At 42.6% G+C, this 24,306-nt stretch overlaps 1 protein-coding gene across 1 annotated transcript in view; it reads left to right on the top strand.

The window, feature by feature from the left end:
• The window catches only part of CACNA1E (calcium voltage-gated channel subunit alpha1 E), a gene marked incomplete at both ends in the record, with an annotated part of 378,714 nt that overhangs the window by 295,283 nt on the left and 59,125 nt on the right, over positions 1-24,306 (top strand). Inside the window, 7 exons of the mRNA XM_081322491.1 lie at positions 284-390; positions 2,961-2,972; positions 19,480-19,576; positions 21,355-21,515; positions 22,241-22,378; positions 23,209-23,410; positions 23,873-24,037. Coding sequence (XP_081178617.1) covers positions 284-390; positions 2,961-2,972; positions 19,480-19,576; positions 21,355-21,515; positions 22,241-22,378; positions 23,209-23,410; positions 23,873-24,037 — 882 coding nt within the window. The remainder of the gene's footprint in view (positions 1-283; positions 391-2,960; positions 2,973-19,479; positions 19,577-21,354; positions 21,516-22,240; positions 22,379-23,208; positions 23,411-23,872; positions 24,038-24,306) is intronic.

The following is a 24,306-nucleotide window of genomic DNA, read 5'->3' as shown; positions in this document are numbered from 1 at the left end:
TAACTTTCTAAGCAAACCTCTAATGGCATTTTTTATTTACTAATTTTAAAATGAAATGATAAGTATCTGTATTGTTACAGCCATCTCCCACAATCCCACCAGCAACTGAAAATGCCTCTTAAGCCTGAAGTGAATTATCCTTGCCATATGTATTTGCATATAAGCTTACTGCAGCCTCAGTAATGGGACTTGAATGTAAAGAGTTCATAATCAGAAATTGGAGCTTAGGTGATTCTATTCTTATGAGTATAAAGTATAAGAACTTTCCCTTATCTTTCTTTAGATGATTGATCAGGGATTAATACTGCAAGATGGCTCTTATTTTCGTGATCTTTGGAACATCCTGGATTTCATTGTGGTTGTTGGAGCGCTGATGGCTTTTGCTTTGGCGTAAGTACTTGTGACGCGGTGGCTCAGTGGGTTAGGACGCTGAGCTTGTCGATCGGAAGGTTGGCAGTTTGGCGGGTCGAATCCCGAGTGCCGCGTAACAGAGTGAGCGCCTGTTACTCGTCCCAGCTTCTGCCAACCTAGCAGTTCGAAAGCACGTAAAAATGCAAGTAGAAAAATAGGGACCACTACGGTGGGAAGGTAACAGCGTTCCGTGCGCCTTTGGCGTCTAGTCATGCCGGCCACATGACCACGGAGATGTCCTCGGACAAGCGCTGGCTCTTCGGCTTTGAAACGGAGATGAGCACCGGCCCCTAGAGTCGGAAACGACTAGCACGCATGTGCGGGGGAAACTTTACCTTTACCTTAAGTACTTGCATTTTTTGGTTGGGTACAGATCATTTTACATAGGTGAGAACCATGCTACCAATGCTCAGAATTTCCTTGGCTGGTACGTCAAAAAAACATCATACCACGTAAAATAGCATGCTTGTTTCCCTCACTGGTTTAGCCATCAATCACACAAATTATTATAATGGTTAAATATGAGGAAATATATTGCATGTGATTAAAAAAATTCTAGTTGAATGGGTGGGTAGTAAGAAGGCATAACTGCAGACAAAGCAGATATATGAAGAAAATATTAATCTTGATTGACCCAGAATTTTGCCTGACTTCTAGACTTATTTTTTCTATATTAAGATCCATATAGCCGAACATACGATGTGAGCTTTAAAATCATACAATTCATTCAGTTCACAACAACACAACAGAATACATACAATTTCCACTTTTTAGGGTTACCAGACCTTTAAAATGTGTATCATAGTTTTCTGGGTCTTTATATTACTGGTTTGGAGTAGAGGTTTCCAGTAGCCATTACTTATCTTTTGAGGGTACACTGGATGGTCTTAAGATGTGCACCCTTCTCACCCCCTTTTTTGAGAGACTGACTCCTCCCACAAAAAATAAAGGAAAAGGAAAATTTAAAGAAGAAAAACTTATAATTTTAATTTTAAAGTTTTCGAAATGTTAATACAGTATGCAATATTGTGTGAGGTAAGTATAGAACTACCCAGTTTATAATACACAGCACATGACAAATAAGTTAAGCTTTAAAAAGAGTTTAAAACATACTGAAAAACCTTGCCAAGAATACTGCATGGACTTGTCTTGGCAATATTGAAGAATCAAACACTATTGAACAGAAGAAAAGAAAGACCACAAGACAGGCTCCATGTTTTACAGAGCCCAAAGAATATCTCAGAAAAAAATAATTATCTCAAGAGATTTGAAAGAAAGGAACTACCTTCATGCAAAATCTGATATATTCATAAAAGACTAAACTATCACCAAGTTTATAAAAAAGATGTGAAAGGTATTGATTTTAAGCACAGAAGTTCAAAGTTAACACAGTTTTGGCCTACAGTAATTGATAACTTCTTAGAGATAAATTGACCCCTGAATTAAAACTCTCTGACTTTTTTCCTAGACTGTCCCCAGCCTTTGGGGATAAGCACAGATGTTTATCAGAATTATTCAAGAAATGTACAGCCACTTCTTTTTCTGCTTCTCTGGAATTGCGCTTCTGAATTTAAAAAAACCAGTCAATCTATATAACTGCCTATCTTCTTTGCTTCTAGTATTCAGATTCACTACCAAATTCTTCAAAATATGTTTGAGCTTCATGGTTTACTTTCAAGAATCCCTTAGGACTGACATTTTGTAAGACCTGGATAATTCTATGTTATGATCCATGACCTTTCCTACAAAAGCCATAGAAACCAAACAATTTTAAATCCATAGATCTAAACTGGAGAGTATTGTAAAGCCTATAATAAAACCCTGATAGTTGGATTTCAAGAAGGGTCAGTTTGGATCAAAGAAGTAACTTGAACATATCTCTCCAGAGCCACTTGCTTTCAAGGGGTTCCACATGTATTAATTGCCCTTGTCTGCAAATCTGAACTACTGTAGTTTGAACAAATGGTAACCAGCATGTTTCCTGTTGACTGCCTGCATTCAAACTCATAATTGCACCAAGGTGCCTAAAATAATTTTCCACTTGGAAAGATGCTAAGGACTGTTTCACCTGTCACTTGGGGCCAAATTGAACTTAATTAGAGAGATTAGGGTTTCCTGCAGTTGTTGTTTGTTTGTTTTTACTAATTAATGCTGCCAAGTAGCAACTGCTGCTTTGAAATTCAAGGAATAACAGCCAGTCACTCCTCCTGATGAATGCATGTGTACATCTGGGCTTGTAAACACATGTTTGTCACCATCACATTAAGCATTTTAAACATGTATACAACAAAAAAAATATATGAAATGGCTCTTGTTAACTAAGCTGTAAATGAGAGAAGAAAGCTGGGTTCTGGGGTGAAAAAATTAATGGAATGCCAGGATATCAAGGCTGTGAGATGAGGTTATTGCTCTTTTCAGATGCAAATCTTCCAACAGTCTCCTTGTTCCTTTGCTCTCTGCTGATGGCCCATTTCCTGATCTTTTCTGTTTTCTTTCTGCCTGTCTATCCATCTGGCTTTGTGACTGTACATCTGGGCCTTTACTCACAGGAATGCTTTGGGGTAATTATTTTTCTTGTTTATCTTTTGGGGGACCCTAGTGAGGGAAATGGGCCTTGAATGGAAGAATTTGGTTTGCTTATCTGTCTGTTACATTGCTATCAGAAAGGCTGCTTGGGTTAGCACTAGGAGAAGGGGCAATGCAACGAGCTTCTCAGAAAGATTTCTGAGACAAGTCCTGTTTCCAATCTGTGTTTTCCATGAGATTAGGTATAATTACAAAGCATTCTATGCATACAATTTCAGCCTACGGTATATTGACTCTGCACCAAAGACTGAGATTGTCAAACTGTTTTAAAGAAATAAATTTCCTGCTATTTCTGGCAAAGTGTCAAAAAACAGAAGTTTCAAAATCACTTCATGGAGGAGTGTGAAATGTTGCTACTCCCAGCACCATAGTTGAAATGAGATTAAAAACAGAACACCACTTACATTACATCAAGAGAATGGAACAGCATAGGCCACAGATCATTGGTTATCATGGCATTTTTCTTGCCAAAGAAATGGAGTATTTTCTGCTCCATATGCAAAAAAACTCCTTTGAGTACATTTAATATACCACTTTCATTGGATTGGAACCACCCACCAGCTACTACTAAACTGCTCAGACACCCAAATGTCTTGTGCCAGTCCTGGGTACAAAAGGACCTTATGAGGCACAGCTGAATGAGGTACTACTTAATTACTATTTGCTAAGATCCCATTGTCTGTTTGTTTATTTCTTTATGGGGGTTATCTACTATGCACTTCCTTGAAGTCAAGTAAATTTACCGAACACATAACATCAAAATCTGAAGTGTAAATGAAGTTCCTACGTTAACTAGGTAAAGGCAGCCCTATCAGCATTAGCATCCAAATATTTGGAATATATAAAAGGGAGTCTGATGCATTCTTAATTTAAGAATAAAACTTTGATGAACACAACACACACAAAAACACAAAGGTAGTTCTTGTTTAGCGACCACTAATGTGTATGTATATAAGTGTGTGTGTATATATGTGTGTATATACAGTATGTGTGTATGTGTATTTCTGTGTGTATATGTTTATATAAAAATAAGTAAGCATTCTGTTAGATCTAAAATGGATGATTTTCATTAATCTGGCTAGTAATTTTATAGCTAAGTTCTTAAAAATTAAAATTTCTTGCCATTGTTTAAACTTTAAAGTAGGACTTTTTATATTTATTTAATTTATGTGCCGCCAATCTCACTCTGCAAAATGATAATCCTTCCTTGTCCCACTGTGTTGTAAAAGCAAACTCCTAGTATTGTGTAGTGGGTCCGACGCAAGGAAGAGACACTAGCCGGTGTGTGAGTTCAGCTCTTTATTGGAGGGGGGTAGTGAACTGGAGGATGAGGGTTACCTGGCCTCCTTAAATACCTAGCCAGGTAAGCGGACCGCCAATGGGGTTGGCCCTAGGTTTCCTGCCGAAACTGGGTTTCCCGCCGAAACCGTTCAGGCCAACGTCCCCTGGTGGCTGTTGCTATGCAGGTGCCTGCATATATAACACCCCTCCCCCCTTAGAGAAGAACCACCTAGCAATGAAACAACTAGTAACTAACTATAACTATATACACTGGGTGTCAATAAAAAAACAATGCAACTGTGTAGGGGTCATCTGCACACATAGTCCGACAGGTAGGCAGGTGTCCTGTGAGGCCGGGTGGACCGTCTGGGTGTGGCCTGGCCCTGGGTTTGGGCAGCTGGTTCCTGGGGCCTCTGTGCTGAGTTGAATAGAGCTGGGTTCAGGAGGCCCTCCTCCTCTGGTTCCTGCTCTGTGTTGTTTCCGGTTGGGCTGGCCTCTCCTGGGTTGTGGCTCTCCAGTTGGGCGTATGTGGTGCGCTCAGGGACCCTTCCTCTGAGCTGGTCGATGTGTCGCCTTATGTGTCTGTCCCCCTCCACCCCCACGATGTAGGAGAGGGGTCCAGTTATCTCAGTCACTGTCCCTGGAACCCATGGATGCCCTGCCCCATAGTTCCTTGCCCAGACCAGGTCCCCCACGTTGAGAACTCTGTGTGCTGGTGATGATGACGATGAAGATGATGATGATGATGCTGATGGTGGTGGTGGTCTAACCATCTCGGCTGCTACCTGGTCTGGGTGTAAACGGTCCAGCTTGGTGATGAGACGCCGTCCCCATCGCAGTTCTGCTGGGCTCTTCCCAGTAGCAACGCATGGTGTAGTGTGCTGGGCCAGTAGGAATTTCATCAGTCTGTGGTGCCAGTCCCCGATAATGATGCGCCGGAGTGCGTCTTTGGTCGTCCTTACCATCCGTTCAGCTTGCCCGTTGGTCGATGGATAGAAGGGCACGGAGGTGGCGTGCCTAATCCAGTTCTCCTGCAAGAACGCCTGGAAATCATTAGCGGTAAACTGAGGCCCGTTGTCAGACACAATTACATCGGGGAGGCCGTGTGTGGCAAAGAGGGCTCTGAGCACCTGGATTGTCCTCCCTGAGGTCATGTTGGGCACTGGGACTACCTCCAACCACTTGGAGTGGCTGTCCACCACTACTAAGAATAGTTGGCCCTGGAATGGCCCTGCATAGTCAATGTGGATGCGGGACCAGGGTGTGTGTGTGGCCTCCCACCTGTGCACGGGTGCGTGTGGCATTTCCGGCCTGGATCTCTGGCACGTGTAACAGGCCTTGACCCGTTCCTCAATGTCCTTGTCCAGCCCCGGCCACCAGAGGTAGCTTCTGGCCAGAGCCTTCATCCTAACCACCCCCGGGTGTCCCTCATGTAAGGAGGCCAATACCCTGCCCCGTACTGTGGTGGGAATGATGACCCTGCTCCCCCAGAGGAGGCAGCCCCTGTGCGTTGAGATCTCGTTGCGCCTGGTGAAATAGGCCTGGAACTCAGGCCCCGGGGACTTGTCCTGCCACCCTGTGCAAACCCATGAGTGTACCCTGCTCATGATGTTGTCTGTGGCTGTGTGGCTGGCAATGTCCTTGGCATGAACTGGGCACTCTGGTAGCTCCTGCATTGCTAGGATCTGTGTGGCTGGGGCCGGGTCTGGATCAGGGGTGTCTATGGGTAGCCTACTTAGACCGTCTGCGTGGCCCATCTCCTTCCCTGGCTTATGCACCAGCTTGCAATTGTAGGCTGCAAGGAAGATGGACCACCAGAGCATTCTATTTTATTTTATATTTATTTATTTTAATTCCATTTATATCCCGCCCTTCTCCGAAGACTCAGGGCGGCTTACAAGCTTAGCTGGGGGACAGGATTTGTGGGGTCTGCCTGTCCGTTGTGAACAGGTCCAGGAGTGGTTTGTGGTCCGTGAAGACAGTGAACTCCCTGCCATATAGATAATCGTGGAATTTTTTGATTCATGCCACGATTGCCAGGGCTTCTCTGTCGATTTGGGCGTAGTTTCTTTCTGCTCCAGACAACGTCCTGGAATAATAGGCTATGGGAATTTGTGCCCCATTGGGCTCAAGGTGACTGAGTACTGCGCCCACACCGTAGGGGGATACATCGCATGCGATGCAAATGGGCTTGGACTCGATGAAATGGGTTACTGTGGACTTATCCAACAGTAGTGCTTTCAAGGCTCTGAAGCTATGGTTGTGGGCAGCCATCCAGACCCATGCTGCCTGCTTGTCTAGCAGCCTGTGGAGTCACTCTGCAATGGCTGCCTTGTGTGGGAGGAATGCATGGTAGAAATTCAACAGGCCCAGGAATTCCTGTAGCTCTGCCTTGTTCTTGGGTGTGGGTGCTAGTTTGATGGCCCTCACCTTGGACTCTGTGGGGTGGATTCCCCTGGCATCTACTGTGAACCCCAAGAACTCTGTGTAGGGAACACCTATGCTGCATTTCTCCCTCTTGAGTTTGAGTCCAGCTGTGCGTAGCCTGGACAGTACCTCCCTGAGCCTACCTGCTAGTTCCTCTGCTGACGCTCCTGAGATCAGGATGTCATCGAAGTAGGGGCAGACTCCCGGAATGCCCTTGAGTGTCTTTTCCATAACTTCCTGGAAAATGCCAGGAGCAACGCTAACTCCAAACTGCAGCCTATTCACCCGGAACGCCCCCCCGTGTGTTACTATGGTTTGAATGTCAGCTGTTGCCCTAGTAACCGTGAGTTGCTGGTATGCCTGCGCAAGATCGAGCCTTGCAAAGATGGCGCCACCTTGGAGGGAAGCGAGAACGTGGCTGACCGTGGGGACTGGGTAAGCGTGCGGGTTCAGGGCACGGTTCACCGAGCACTTGTAGTCGGCGCAGATCCTTATTTCCCCATTGGATTTAAGGGGGGTGACGATAGGGGTTTCCCACTCCCCCCATCCACTGGCTCTAAGATTCCCTGGGCCACCAGCTTATCTAATTCACGCTCTATTTTTTGTTTGAGCGCGAAGGGGACTCGCCGCGGCCGGACCCTAACGGGGGGAACGTTCGAGTTAAGCTTGAACGATATGGGGGGCCCTGTGTACCTGCCCAGTGACCCGTCGAAGACGTCTGCGAACTCCTCGCAGACAGCCTTGATGGAGTCCCCCTGGATCCAGTGGATCCCGGTGACTGTGATTCCCAGGGCCTCAAACCAGTCTGTGATTCTCCGGCCCTCTACCACTACAACCGCCAGGTGCTCTTCACGACCCTTAAACCCCACTGAGACTGTAGCCTTCCCCTTTACCTTGACCGGTGAATTCTAGAAGTCGGTCAGGGTTAAATTTGTAGGCCGTAATTTGATCCGCTGCTTGCTCCGGCTATTTATGTAGTTAAGGGTCTCGTCTGAAATGATCGAGACTGCTGATCTGGAGTCAAGCTCCATGCTGCAAGGGATGCCTTGCAAGTGGATCGTTAGTCTAATTTTGGGTTTGAGTAGCCGGCGGCTACCCGTGTGGTTAATGGCCAGCCGGCTCTCAACATAGCCAATTTGCGTTTTGGTGGGGGCCCCAGTACCTTCGAACGGTGATTCCTCTGGTTGCAGCTCGTGGATCTCCTCTCGGGGTCGGCGGCTATGACAGACCGCGGCTATGTGGCTTGTTTTCTTGCAGGCCCAACACGTGGCGGACCGAAACTTACAGAGGCTGCGCACGTGGTTCCCACCACACCCTGCGCACTTCTGAGGGTTGACGGCATTGCTGGGAGGCCTGGGCTTGTCTGGGCGTCTGGCTCGCTGGTCGGGGGTCGACTTCCGCTGGAGGAGGTCGATGCTCTGGTCGTCCTCCTCTGTGGCAAGTTGCCGGTGGATGCTGGTCACCTGGCTGCCGGTCTGGGTTTCCTTGCACACTTGGACGGCCCCACAGGCCGCCTCGAGGGCTAGGATGGCGTCCTCGGCTTCCTGGAGCAAAACCTCCTCTCTCTCGAACAGGCGCTCTTAGAGCCGCCTGTCTCGTAGGCCGCAGATCAGCCGGTCCCGTAGCCGCTCCTCCAAGTTCGAGAACCTGCAGGCGACGGCGGCTTCTCGGAGGGTGGCGAGGAACTCGGCACCAGTCTCGTCGGGGCGCTGGTCCCTTTTCTCGAATTGGGACCGCGCGGCCACTTTGGAGCGCTGGGGCTTGAAATGGGTGTTGAGTCGGGCCACGAGGTCCCGGTACACGACGGTATTGATGGCCTCCTGGGCGAACAGGTTTGCGGCAATCTCCAGGAGTGCTGGTCCCCCGATGCAGAGCAGGGCGGCCGCCTTCACGCCGTCCTCCGAGATCTGATTGAACTGCATGTACAGTTCGGCGTGAGCCAGGTAACGGGCCCATGTCTTGGGGCGGCGGGTGTCGAATTCACGGGGTTGTCCGGCCCTTGCCATCGCGGTGCTGGTGTGGACTCCATCGTGGTGCGGTGTGCGGTCTCGATTGCGGATGCGGTGACCGACCTGGTCCGGTCGGCTGGTCCGGTTGGCTGGCAGTCGTGGGGAGTGAAGGAAGGAAAAATGCCTTTCCCTTCAGCTCGCGGAGCATTTCCCCAGTGACTTCAGCTCTTGGTCGGCAGCAATCCCACCTTCGTCGCCACTATTGTGTAGTGGGTCCGACGCAAGGAAGAGACACTAGCCGGTGTGTGAGTTCAGCTCTTTATTGGAGGGGGGTAGTGAACTGGAGGATGAGGGTTACCTGGCCTCCTTAAATACCTAGCCAGGTAAGCGGACAGCCAATGGGGTTGGCCCTAGGTTTCCCGCCGAAACTGGGTTTCCCGCCAAAACCGTTCAGGCCAACGCCCCCTGGTGGCTGTTGCTATGCAGGTGCCTGCATACATAACACCTAGACAGGGATCATAGCATGTTTCATTGGTGAGTTAGAAGCAAAGAGGATGACAAATTTCAAAGGCAACACAGGACAATTTTCTCATATAAAAGCTCCTGACAAAAAGGCAACAGACAGCAAATGCTGCTGAGCAGCAACTGAGGGGAACTTACAGAATTAAGGTGGTCAGACAGGCAGTAGTTCATTTTTCAGCTATTTTAGCACTGTTTCAGGATCAGTGCCAGATCTGGCTGCTTTAAAGAACAAGGATCTCCATTTCTAACCTCAATTTCAAATGCAGTCTTTGATGGGTATATTAGATTAGATAATCTTTATTGTAATATTAAGCTTCAAAAATACAGCAGGCATGACTCATTAAAATCTGCAGTCTTATAATAGCTGTACAACTTCACTTTTTAGCGACAGTCTCCTAGGCTGAGTTTTCTGATGTTAGAAACTTCAGTATCAGGAAAAGAAAGAAGAAAGCGTTTCAAGGTCCAGGGTTGAGTCTTTCATCAAACTCCCAGCTCTGGGGGAAATTTAAACCAATGATTTTGATGTCAGAAAGACTTATTTTAAAAAGTGGAAAGGATATTGTGATAGATGTTTCTCCACTTTCATTTCCCCCCTGCCAATCTGTTGTTGACAGACTTGATCATTTTGGTGAGAGATGGTTTAGGATTGCCCAGTTCATCTATAACTTTATTGAGTAACTATGTGGTTTTCAATTTAAAACTAAGGCAAGGTATCTGATCCTTACCCCACTGACACTATCCTTAGCAAATGTGAACTGTACAAAAGCTGGAACAGAGATCATAATTTGCCTTTCTGCCCAGCTTCTAAGTTTGATTGCAAGATTGTGAGTCATCTCCCAAGATCATTAAAAGCTGTTATTGTGTGAAGTCCTGACATATTGCCATAAATGATAGCATGAATCTGTGAGAAATAATTGTTTTGGTTACATAATGCTGAAAAATATTGAGATGTGTGTATGTGTGTGAGAGAGAGAAGCTAGACAATAAGGTGGATTACCCATCAACAATTCAAATTTTCTTTCACTAGAAATTCATAATCGTTCCCATTTTATATTTGGAAGACATAGAACCTGTCTAGAAAGCATTCTGGTTCTGTATACTCCATCAAAAAAGAGGATTTTCATTTCCAAAGAGAGTTTTGAAAATGTATAGTTTTGTGTAGTGTTCCTCTACAGGTGCAGTGCACATTACTACAACTTTTTAGAACTATACCAAACTGGGGAAAACTATAGCTGGTGTTTGCTTATCAATGAACAAAGGTAAATAGACAGGAGAAGGCAATGCTCTTTTCTAAAAAGAAAAAAAAAGAAAAAAAAGAAAAAAAGAAAAAAAAGGTGCTGGAACTCAGAGGTGCTGTCACTGGGAGCAATGCCAATGTCTTGCTATGGTGTCACCGCCTGTCCTTTGCACCCCTGCCCCTCCAGCTTGGAGCCACATGCCACGGGGATTCCCCTCCCCACAGCCACCGTGGGGATTCCCCTCCCTTGCAGTTGCTGAGCCCCCACACCCAGACCTGTGTTCCTCGTGGCAGTGGTCCAAACAGCTGATGGCCTCCGGCACCAGCACTCATTCACTTACTGCCCCGTCGCTTCCAAATGCAGTAAGTGAGTGAGTGAGCAAATGGCGTTTGGAAGCGTCGGGGCAGTAAGTGAGTGTGTGAATGAGCAAATGGCATTTGGAAGTGACAGGGCAGTGAGTGAGTAAACGAGCAAATGACGTTTGGAAGCATCAGGGCAGAAGCAAGCGAGCAAGAGCGAGCAAGAGGCCTTTGAAAGAGATGGAGTGAGTAGGGGAGAGACTGAACGAGGTGCCTTTGAAAGAGACGGAGGAGTGAGTGAGAGCGACTGGAGGCTTTTGTGAGCAAATTGTGAATGGGGGGGGGGCTTTTGCAAGCGAAGGGTGAGAGAAAAAGGAAAAAGTGAGGGGGAGAAGGGAAAAAGAAAAGGCACTGACTTCTGACTTCCTCTGTTGCAGGAGTAGAAGGAAGCATTAAAATTGAACCTCAACTTTTTGCTTTTCTATAATATTATAAACTAGCCATTTCTATAACAATAAATGAATCTAACCAATGAAACCCAAAATACCCCCCCTTTTTTTAAGTCATCAAGTTTTTGACATCTTGTTAAGCACTGGTGGTGCTTGAATATTGTCATGTCCTAAAAGTGGTACAATTTCTGAAAAGGTTGAAAAGCCCTGATGTAAATGCAGCCTAAATTGTTTATTGCCATTCTATTTGCAAATAATATCTATCTTACCTAGTTGAAATGGTGTAGTTGGTCAGCAGGGAAGGGCGCAAAGTTCCTGCCTTCACTGCAGACAACTTGCCTGTGCAACGTTTGCCGGCCGGGTCTTTTGGCATGCTCAGCAGCAATTCCTATTGGCTTTTGAAAGCCAATAGGCCAGGTGTAGGCAACCTTGGCTCTTTTATGACTCATGGACTTCAACTCTCAGAAGATGTTACATAACATAACATCAACTGGAAGATGTTAAACTGTCCTTCTGTTTCTTTTCTTCCCAAAAATTGTGTTAATGAGTCCTTTCTAAGCTCTGCTGATCAGCTTGTCCTGGATTGCTTTGCCGCAAAACGGAACAGTTTGCAAGTTGCAATTGAGACAGCCCATCTCATTTTAGATATATCACATATTATTGAAGATTGTAATTAGTTGCGTGTGCACGTTCAGCAAGTGTGATGTATTTGTGCTGGCATTTCTAGGCCTCTTTCCAAACACATCCAGAAAAATTTGTAACAAACATTGGAATTCTCAAGGCCATGTTTGGTATTTCCCAGCAATCTGTTACTGGAAGGAAAAAGCAATCCCTGCTGCGTTACTGATCCCAGAGAAGCATTTGCATGTATGCAGATATCCTTAGGGTGCCATAGTTATGGATGAAAAATATTGGTTGCAAAGTTGGCATTTCTGGATGTAATACAGATATTTTGGACTTATTTTTGTTTCTTTACATGTTTGATATTTTTAAAAAGGCATATGCTACTGACTACGCTTATGCACATATGTAACATCTTTTGCTAGGATACATGACCACTGCTTGTCCAGAATGTGAAAAGTGAAAGATTGTGACTAAACAAAATTTTAATGTACAGATTATACCACCAGAAATTATTTTAGCCTTTTTAATAAATGTTGTTATTGATGTAAGCTCACCATGGAAAACATCATATATTGTTATGTATATACTAGGTTAATTGTTTAAAGACTGAAGTGCAACATAGATTCTAAATAATCTATTTTTCAAAACACACAACAGTCCAAACAGTAAAAGTAAAGTCCAAATTAAGAATATTTCATACTTAAGAATTGTTTAATTTAAAGTGGTTTAGTTGTAATAGATGGTTATAGATTCAAACTAGTTTTCAAGAGTATGTACAAAAGATACTATTTTTTTCTAGCATCAGCTAAATTAGACATATTACATTGAGAAAAATGTTTCTCATTTCTTTCCTGTTACCTTTATTGATTTCATTGCAGAGATGTTAACATAGGAAATAGATTATTTTGTTATCTAATTTTACCTTCCAAAAGGCAGAAGCAGATGAAAAATGTGAAGTTCTTTCCTGTTGGCTTTTTTGAATTAGCTGTTTTAGATTCTAAAAGTTTAGTTCCTAAAGAAGTAACCTTGTAAATAATTTTAATGTCCTCCTCTAGTGCAGGGTAGGCAACCTTGGCTCTTTTATGACTCAAGGACTTCAACTCCCAGAATTCTTGAGCCAGCCTGGCTCAGCTTGGAAACATCTCTCTTTCCCTTCAGCGTGGCTGGCTCAGGATTGCTGGGAGTTGAAGTCCACAAGTCATAAAAGAGTCAAGATTGCCTACCCCTGCAATAGGCTTTCAAAAGCCAATAGAGGGAGCTTTTTTTGCAAAAAAAAAAGGTGCTGGAATGCCGTTCTAAGTGTTCTATGAGGGGAAAAAAGCCCTGGGAAAAGGGAATAAACAAATTGTGAAGATAATATGGGTCTAAAAGAAAGGGTGCTTTTAATGCCATGTCACTCTCCCACCCCCTCAACTTTGGGTCTCTCCCTATCATTTTGAGAAAAGAATAGGTGAGATTTATATAACAGCAATATTTTCTTTTCTAAATGCTTCTGTGTAAGAATCCCATCTCATAAAGCAACTTAGGTTTCTATGCAATTGAAACTCACAAATAGAAAATCTTCTTAAGTAATCTCCATATAGATGGGATGCCAATTGTCTTCAGAGCTTTTCTGCAGATAAAAACAAGCCCTGTGGCTGACTTGAACCTTTTCCCACAGAAAACTAACAAGCAGGACAGTGTCAAAGAAAAGCAAGGGATGCAGCAGTCATTGCACTTGTCACACAGCCTCTGGAGCAAATAAGGGGAAAAGGTTGCTCTACCATATGTGCTAGGAAAGAATTTATATGGCAGAAAGCAGCTTCAAAAACAATTGCTCTGAGGTTCATGCAATGAGATCAATGCCCCACTCTGCTTCTCCTTGTCGCTATCTACTTGGAAGAAAAGTCTTCTTTATCCTGAGCCTTCTTTTGAGATCCAATTATATTTGTTGCTTTTTCTGCCAATAAATTGGCCAGACTGCATCACTGGCTCACCAAAGACAGTAACAACAAAGGAGAATATTTGCAGCTCAGGGTTGAAATCAGAAATCCTTGGTATTCTCTGAGGTTCATTATGTTGGATAATGAAACATCTGCAAGAAAACAACCAAGCTCAGAGAGCACCAAGGACCTCACATGGAGAACAATATTTTTCATATTTAAAAAATCTGGATCTCTTCCCCAATGTGTATATTTGTTTTTTAATAAAAGAATAAAAGCATGAGGGGGTATCTTTAAAGTTGCATTTTCTTGTCCAAACAGCTTCCAACCAACATTAATATTTTATTTGTTATACACAAGTGGCAGTTAATTATAGTTTTAAAAAATGCAGGTTCATTAATTTTTGCTTTCACCTAGTAAAATTGCCCCATGAATTTTTGAGATGTAGTCTTACCTATTGTGCCCACGAAGTAGCTACTGATTTGAAATGGGACCCAAATTATGCCAACAGCCCCAGGGCTCTTGTTTGTCATCTAAAACTAATGTTAAGCTCATTTCTGCTGCTGGATAAAAAAAATTAAAATGATGCCTTATAGATCTGGAACACATATTAAGTGGCTTTCATATTTTCTATAGAAAATGTACAAATTCCATGTGAAAATCCAAAACTAATCATAGAAAGTCGCAGAAGAATTTCACAAAGTGATTGAGTAATAAAGTAGTAAATGATATTTAGGACTGATATGTATAAAGTAATGCACCATGGAAAATAGCTTTACTTATCATTCTAATTATAAATTACACAGTGTTAGGTCTAAAACTAATTGTTAACACTACAATGTGATCACTGTAAGGTCAAAAAGTATTGGTACAGGATATTATGGGGTTTCATCTCAAAATATTTTCTACCATTAAGTGTATTGAACACAAGATCAATACAAAGAATTGAAATGCAGATTCATTTTGTAATTATAGGCTACTTTTACGCCGATTAATATAGCAAGTCCTCAGTTTGAGAAACAACTGGGACTAGAAAGTTGAGGCAACTACATGATCAGACCCAATTTTTGGCATTTTTTGTTGCAGTCATTAAATGAATCACCATGGTCATTAAGCAAATGGTGCAGTCTTTAAGCAGACAGTATGGTCATAAAGTGAACCCACTCTTTCAAATGAGCATTTTTGCTTCGAACCAGTAAAAAACACCAGAAACCAGTAAAAAAAGTCACAAAGTCCTGTGACTGTAGGACACTGCAATGATCATAAGGCAAGTTGGTTGTGAAGTGCCTAAAATGAGTCACATGATGGGGTGGGGTGAAACCATTTATGATGGTCAGAAATGTTTTATGGGCCATAAAGCACCTGTTCTGAAACCATCATAACTCTGGATGGTTGTAAAACCGCAGTTGTATGTCAAGCACTTCTGGTAGTGGTCTGAGAGGCCTAAGCAATTATTATTTCTTAAGTTTGAGCACTAAGACACATATAAAGAGTCCTTTTCTTTCAGCATCATCTTATACAATGGCACAGTCTGACATTTTGTTAGCAAATGATGTACTAGCACATCTATTTGAATAGAACATAGAAAGAACAGTATGAGAGACATTTTAGAAGCTCAAAAAAAAAATGCTGTTGAAAGAGGTGTAATATAAAATATACCAGGTCTTTTATATATATATGTAATTTTGTAGAATTTGTTCGTGCTCATTTTTTTTAATTTTCTATAATTTTTCCCTCTGTAATGTGGACAGGAAAATAATATGTCAGATAAAATAATAGCTAGATATTAGCATCAATTATAATTTAGAATTTAATTGCCAGCAGAGCAAACAAAGCTTGCATCTCTCTTTTACTCTCTCTTTCTCTGTCTCTCATAAAAAATATTAATTTGGTTTATTGTTAATTTGTGAACAAAACATGGTGAATAAAATCTGTACAAAATTTTAGAGGGAAGTGGCTAGTGCTATGCAGTTTAAGAATGCACATCACAAACTGGCAGATGATAAGGAAGACTCGATAGTGAAAGCCAAACTTTCTTTGTGAAAATTTGTTTTCCACTACTAATCTTTTCATAGAATAATTCCTGATATGTTTTAAGGAATCCTTGCTTTTTCAGGTTTTGACTGAAAATCATGTGCCTATGGGCGAAGTTGTTTCGGGGTGCCATAGGCCTCACCAACAGTGGATCAATGATCTGGGTAGGGGGGATTTAACCATCCAACCCCTGTCATGGTCCGATCATTTTCTTCTCTGGCTAGACTTTCAGTACGCCACCCCCCACCACTGGGAGGTGGAACCGACCAGGTGGTTCCACCCTAGGCGCCTGATGGACGCTGAGAGGTTCCAGACGGAGCTTGGGAGAGGGCGGCTGCTGGAGCCTTGGATCAAGTTGTGCCTTTGCGGCCTCTGACCCGGCACAGATCCCGGGTGACCCCCTGGTTCACCGAGGGACTCTGAGAGATGAAGCACCGGAAAAGATGCCTAGAGAGCTGTTGGAGGTCCAGCAGATCCAAATCTGATCGAACACAGCTAAGAACTTATCTTAAGTCTTACCTAGTGGCGATGGAAGTGGCAAAGCATGTTTACTTTTCCGCTCTCATTGCGTCCGCAGATAACCGCCCAGCTGCTCTGTTTAGAGTGACCCGCTCACTGCTTAACCAGGGACTGAGGGATGACCCCTTGCAGGGTAGGGCTGAGGAATTTGTACAGTATCTGCAGGACAAAATCACTCAGATCTGGAATGGCTTGGACTCCGACTGGGCGAAATCTGGTGGAGTGGAAAGGGCAGGTCTTGGTCATACCATTTGGGGTGAGTTTGACCCTGTGACTCTGTATGATGTGGACAGGATTATGCGTAAACTGAGCGCTACAACTTGTTTATTGGACCCATGCCCCTCCTGGCTGGTTTCAGCCGCTGGGGAGGTGACAGGGGGCTGGCTCCAGGCAGTTGTCAACACTTCATTGATGGAGGGTGTCTTCCCCTCTGCCTTAAAAGAGGCGGTGGTGAGGCCCCTCCTCAAGAAGCCTGCCCTGGACCTGGCCTCGTTGAATAACTATTGTCCTGTTTCCAACCTTCGCTTTGTAGCAAAGGTTGTTGAGAGTGTTGTGGCGCATCAGTTCTCGCAATTCCTGGATGAAGCGGACTATCTGGACCCATACCAGTCCGGTTTCAGGCCTGGCTACAGCACGGAAACGGCATTGGTCACACTGGTAGATGATCTCTGGCGGGCCCAGGACAGGGGTTGCTCCTCTGTCGTGGTCCTACTTGACCTCTCAGCAGCTTTTGATACCATCGACCATGGTATCTTGCTGCGACAGCTTGAGGGGTTGGGAGTGGGAGGCACTGTTTTACGGTGGTTCTCCTCCTACCTCTCAGGCCATTCGCAGTTTGTATTTGCAGGGGGGCAGAGATCTAACGCAAGGCCCCTTTCTTGTGGGGTGCCTCAGGGGTCGGTTCTCTCCCTCCTCCTGTTTAACATCTATATGAAGCCGCTGGGTGAGATCATCCGTGGCTTTGGGGTGAGGTATCACCAATATGCGGATGATACCCAGCTCTTCATCTCTACCTCGAGCCAACCCAGTGATGCCCTTGACGTGATGTCCCGGTGCCTGGAGGTGGTGCGGGTCTGGATGGGAAGGAACAGGCTCAGGCTTAACACCTCCAAGACCGAGTGGCTGTGGATACTGGCATCTTGTATTGTCCAACAAGTTCCATCTCTTTTGATGGGGGGGAGGTACTGCCCCCCTCAGAAAGGGCCCGCAACTTGGGTGTCCTCCTGGATTCATGGCTTAACTTAGAAGATCATCTAACGGCCATGACCAGGGGGGCCTTCGCACAGGTTTGCCTAGTGTGCCAGTTGTGCCCCTTTTTGGACCGAGATACCCTATGCACGGTTACCCACACCCTTGTCACTTCTCGCCTGGATTACTGCAATGCTGTCTACATGGAGCTGCCCTTGAAGTGCACCCAGAGGCTTTAACTGGTGCAAAATGCGGCCGCGCGGGTGCTTATGGGAGTATCGAGATACTCCCGTGTTACACCACTCCTGCACAAGCTGCATTGGCTTCGGGTTACCCTCTGGGTGTGATTCAAGGTGCTGGTAATAACCTTTAAAACCCTACATGGCTTAGGCCCAGGGTACTTGTGAGACCACCTGCTGCCATTGTCAACCTCCCATCGCCCGGTTCGCTCCCACAGAATTGGCCTCCTCAGGGTGCCATCAGCCAGGCAATGCTGGCTGGTGACCCCCAGGGGGAGAGTCTTCTCTGTGGGCACGCTGACCCTCTGGAATGAACTGCCTCCGGAGCTGCGGACGGCCCCTGACCTTCGGTCCTTCCGCCGTGACCTGAAGACCTGGTTATTTCAACAAGCGGGTCTGGACTGATTATGGTTTAAATTAGGCTTTTATTGGGTTAAATTGTCATGTATTTATCATATTTATTGTTTATTTTTTTAAATTTTTGTACTTTATGTTTCTTAATTTTTTATTGTTGTGAGCCGCCCTGAGTCCTTAGGGAGAAGGGTGGCATATAAATGTAATCAATCAATCAAACAAACAAACAAAGAACCTTCCTAATTTATATTAGGAAGCAGCGTAATGAAGTTGGAGGAGATGAACTTAATGTTTTTCTCAAGATTGAGTTACTTAGAATCAACTTGTAGGATTTAATTTTAGCTCTAGACAGGGCTTTTTTTTGTCATAGAACGCCCAGAACGGAGTTCCGGCACCTTTTTTGGATGGAACCTTGTAGGGTAGGCAAGGCGGGCTGTATGACATATGTTAGTTCTGGCACCTTTTTTTTTTAAAAAAAGCACTGGCTCTAGATATCCTAAAAGATGAGTGTAAGGGATAATACACAAATAAGAGTTTCCAATCCCTACTTTTTCCTTGAAGCTAAAAAGATACCTCCAGAGCATTTTTAGATGCTACTGTTCCTACTGAACTCTGTAGATGGGTACAAGAAGAGACACAGGACTTTTTCTTTCCATGTACTTCCTGAAGTTCATATTTTACGCTTCAGTCCATTTTTCAGTTCTTCCTACATGCTGATTAATAGCTACTGGAGATCTTTTCTTTAATTTGATTAAGGATACCCTAGTTATGACCACCTTATCTTTCTAGTGTATAGAAAATTTTTACAATTCAGTTATGGCATTACATACTTCTGCTTATCAATATACTGTATACATGCACATATTTACCTTTGTATGAATGGTATGTTGTTATTACAGTTTATTACAATAGCAGAACCATCCCAGGAAAATAGATATTTTGCTGCTACCTTTGGATGAAAACAAAGAGCAAGATGATTGCTGGGATTCACGAGGCATATGAACTTATGATTCACAGTGGCATGGGGGCTTCCAACAGATGGTCCAACTCAGCAAGAGTGTCAAATCACCTGTTTTAACCGTGCTAGCACACTCTGTCTCACAATAACAGGATTTGAAAACATCAGTAAATTCAAACAATAAGGGAATACTCCTGGGCTTGCACTCTTTTTCTCTCACACATACAGACACAAATACACTTTTTAATGTTCAGAGAATATTTTTTAAAAAACAAAACAAAACTCCACTCAATAGTACAAATAGATCGGGCTTCAAAAAGCCAATAATGCGCCCCATGCTTTTCACTGTCTATAAAAAAAAATACTGCTTACTATGGCAAAAATACAGTGAGTTTAGTTTCTGTTTAAGAAGTTTGTTTTTGCTTTTATACTTTTGTCTTGATGTTTTGGGTGGCTTGTTTATCCTCCCAAATGTACAGGTCCAACAAAGGTCGTGACATTAAAACAATCAAGTCCCTTCGTGTTCTACGTGTCTTGAGACCTTTGAAGACCATCAAGCGGTTGCCCAAACTCAAGGTATTTGCATGTGAAATTCAGGCAGTGACAACTATTTTTTTAAAAGTAACTTTTAAAGAGTATCAAATATGAAGAATGAGTGGCAATCTTTGCAGTGGAGAGTTGCCCTCTAGGGAGAGGGTAGGGTCTACTGGCCAGAACTGCATAGTGAAGTAGATAGCAATAGAATTTAGCCTTATATACTACCTCATCATGCTTTGCAGCACTCTTTGGGCAGTTTACAACGTCAGCCTATTGCCCCCAACAATCTGGGTCCCTATTTTACTGACCTTGGAAAGATGGAAGGCTGAGCCAACCTTGAATCCCATCAGGATTGAACTCCAGACTATGCACAGAGTTAGCCTGCAATACTGCATTCTAACCATTGTGCAACCAGGACTCCTTATCTTATCTTAAGTGGATAAAGAAGCTAGCTTTCTCTCTAATGCTTCACTGCACAATCAATCCTACAAGCTATTGTTTGGATGGCTTTTGAAAACTACTGTAGTTTAATGCTCCAAACTTGCATTCAAATTCAGACAGATGAAGTTGCATTAGTCAGCTCTTCTATTTCCCTGGGTAACCCTAAATCTCAGCCCTTCTCTGCAGCGTCTGTGTGTACCCCTCCACCCATGACTTGTAACTCAAGCTATAACTCACCAAATAGTTGGGTCTGTTTCAGTGACATATAATGTGGAAGGTAAGGGAAGCTTATTTCCCTACAACCTCTTCTCATCATCTAGCCAAGCTCAGAGCATTGATAATGTTACCTAGTCAGCTAATGAAATGCCTTCAAGCAAGCAACCAAGCTTAAACAGAACCAAAGACTCCATGAAAGCTGGTGCCCCATCCCTATCCCCAGATTTATGAGTGGCATAGTGCACTTTCTTTATGCACCTACTAGCAACTCATAGGCACTTAGAAGATGGTGGTTTTACAACCCAGCAGGATGTCTCATGCACCTAAGAATATATTCCTGTAAAACTACAATTGTCAAGATTGTCTTGGAAGAGAAAACAGCCATCAGGATCCTGCAAAACTACAATTGCTAGGAATTTCTTGGAAGAAGAAACAGCTTTGTGTAAAGCTTTTTATTTCTAGAAGAGATGCACTGGACAAATCTACTTTGATGAGTGAGAGTCTCCCTGCCCTTTGCATACTTAGGAAAGGATACTGATTATGTTAACACAGGACTTTGTCTTGAAAAGTACTATTTATTGCAGACTCCTTCCTCCAGTTAAAGAAAAGGTGGAAAACTCTAGGATGACATTTCTATCTTTGTGCTACCCGGTCCTTGCCTGTCTTTGCCTTTCATGCAGATCTGCACAGTGATTTTTGAAGGACTGATCGAGAGAGCAAGAATAGGCCTGCATATCCCTATAGTTGGTGCAGCTGATGTGCATTAAATAGTACCTGGGGAAATAATCATGATTACACAAGATGCTATATAGCAGGCATGTCAAACTGCCAGCTCACAGGCCGGATGTGTCACGCCAAAACCGTGCCCACCCCATTGCTGGCAATGGGGAAAAAGTTGTGATACGTCACGCGACATCATGTGACATCGCGAGTTTGACATGCCTGCTATATAACATGACAGACCCAATTATCCTCATTTGTTTGGTACTGCACATATATAAATCGTTTAATAAACAAATGAATAGATGCCTTTTATACAGTAAAGATTTCACAAATGCCTTAACTAATTATAACTTTGAGGCTCTTTATGTCTTCTTTGATAAGAGTATTTTTACTTAGTTAAGATGAATCAAACTTTATGGTTTATCATTCTCCCTCAGGCAGTCTTTGACTGTGTTGTAACTTCTCTGAAAAATGTCTTCAACATACTCATTGTCTACAAGCTCTTCATGTTCATCTTTGCTGTTATCGCAGTACAGCTTTTCAAGGGCAAATTCTTCTACTGTACAGACAGTTCAAAGGATACAGAGAAGGATTGTATGTAAGTACAGCATGCAGCAATTATTCATGAATTTGTGTATGGCATTATCTCATGGTTTTTCACAGTTAATATACTATAGAAACTTAGAGGTGCTTGTAAATTCATGTTAGTTTTTTAATCATTTTCTTCTATTTTTCAACTTCTATGCTTTTGCGTGTTGGGGGAATTTTCTGATTATGTAGAAACCAGTATTTTATTTTTAGATGATCTTGTTCTACTTCCAAACTGATAGGTGCTTAATTTTACACTGAATTATATAGAAAATTATATGGTAAAACTCTAGAGAGAAACATGAGCTTAAATCCCTATTTTTAATTACTGTAAGAAACTTCTTAATGTTCTTGACCCCTTGGTTTCTATTTCTATTTAATCCTTACATTTTCTGGTGAACTTTAGAAAAACAAAAAAGTAAGATCAGGGGGCATAAAGATACAACAGTAGCTAAGTTAATATCTGCTATTTCTTATTCTAAATTCTGCCTTGCTACTCCTATTCAGTCAAGCTAATTTCTAGTATCAGAGCCAGACTGATGAAAAAGTGATATCAGAAGGAAAGATATGGGAAGATAAAATCAAAGGAGACTGGATTCCCATGATCAATGCTGCTGTTCTATCCTGGGAATTGTATTTTGTGTCCCTGGACCAACGTTTTAAGCCTTTTTCCTGCCCTCTTTACTGCGAAGGTATAACAAAAGTCTTTTATTCTCTGCCACTCTTATGCTGCAGTGGAAACTATATAGACCATGAGAAAAACACAATGGAAGTAAAATGTCGACAATGGAAGCGCCATGAATTCCACTATGATAATATCATTTGGGCTCTGCTTACACTCTTCACTGTTTCCACTGGAGAAGGATGGCCTCAGTGAGTATTTTCCTTGTTCACCTATAACTGGACTTTTCTAACTTTTTCAAGACACAGAACCTGCTAGTGAAAAAACCAATCAAGATCTCCTGATCACAAAATGGTAGTCATATCACTTTTTTTTTCACAAAAGAGCAAGCTCCACCCTTTCCACTGAACTTTTGAAAAATTATCCCTGGTGTATTTCATTCCCCACCCCTTTGGCTTTAATCTCTTATGGAACCCCATCAGATTTCACAAAACACATATTGAAAAACTGCTCTACTATGATATTACAAATGGATTGTTGTAGTTCATCTTTAAATTATGAGAAGAATCAGAACATTATTAGTGTACTTCCTTTTTAATAATAATAAGTGTAATCTTTTTTCCAAGGCAAATGAATGTATTTTTATTATGATACAAAGGCAGATTTCTGAGTTGTGTTGCCTTTTTTACAAAGGCAAAATTCCCCTCTTGTTCAAAGACTACCTCACATAAAAAAAAGAAGGACTTCTTGAGACATTTGCTGTAGGAAACAGTTCTTCTAAAGCAAATTTAAAGCCAATGTATACTTTCAGAATAATCATAGATTACTATCCTTCAACTATTCTGTGGGAGGGAAGTAACAAGGGAGTTTACAGCTGACTTTCATTAAATTGGCTTATCAAAAGCTAAACTGCCTTCAGTCAATTTACTTATTTTTTGTGTATTTCACTTTACTTTTGATAAATACACTATATCAAAAGACTTTGTACACTCTTTCAATAAAACTAACTTGATAAAAAATACCAAGGACTCATTAGCATATGGTTTTCACTCATGTTTTCTCTTTCTCACTGTGTCTCCAGAGTTCTACAACATTCAGTAGATGTGACTGAAGAAGATCGTGGCCCCAGCCGTAGCAACCGCATGGAAATGTCTATTTTTTATGTGGTTTACTTTGTAGTTTTCCCTTTCTTTTTTGTTAACATCTTTGTGGCTCTCATCATCATCACTTTCCAGGAGCAAGGAGACAAAATGATGGAAGAGTGTAGCCTTGAGAAGAATGAGGTAATAAGAGCTAACTAGAGTTTAATTTAATCATGTGCATGACTGGGTCTGCTTAGGGATAGATTTAACTCTGGATGTTAGCTGAGTGCGTTATTCCACCCCCCTCATATTAACCTCTCCATTGACCTATTTAAGCAGGTTGCAGAACATTTTATGAGAATCTTGACACCTGGAATCCTAAAAATCAATAGGCTTTTATTATCCTGGATTTAAAGAAAAAAATGTTGAATGAGGAGTTGAAAGTGGAATGAAAATTACCTTATTTTCCGCATTAAATGAAACAAAGCAGTTTTTCAACAATAACTATAAATTATTCCTTATCTTATATTTCTTGTTTGTTCAGATTATATCGTATGAAAAGATGGATGTTGTTTTACTTCTTTGCACTGCATAGTTGCATATTATTGGCAATAATGTAATAACATGATTGACATATTCTTGATTTCTTTTTTCTCCTTCCAGAGAGCCTGCATTGACTTTGCTATCAGTGCAAAACCCCTCACCCGCTACATGCCTCAAAACCGACACACTTTTCAGTACCGAGTTTGGCACTTTGTAGTATCCCCATCATTTGAATACACCATTATGGCTATGATAGCTCTTAACACTGTGGTTCTAATGATGAAGGTAAGATGAACAGATATAATGTTTGAGTCAGTCTGACAACTGCAATTATATATATATATATATATATATATATATATATATATATATATATATATATATATATATATATATATAATACAATTATCACAAGGTTGATAGCATTTGAGAATCATGAATGGAGTAAGCTGCCTTTGAATGAATACTGCCAGTATTGTCTAAAATGATTGAAGCATTTCTTTATGATGTCGGGGAAGAGGGGGTGTCCTTCTCAAATCAAATGCTTTCAACTA

This window comes from Vipera berus (genome assembly GCF_964194415.1).
Source record: "Vipera berus genome assembly, chromosome: 3".
In the NCBI taxonomy this organism is placed as follows: Eukaryota; Metazoa; Chordata; class Lepidosauria; order Squamata; family Viperidae; genus Vipera; species Vipera berus.
Note: the sequence above shows the minus strand (reverse complement) of the source record. Positions and strands in the feature narration are given on the sequence as shown.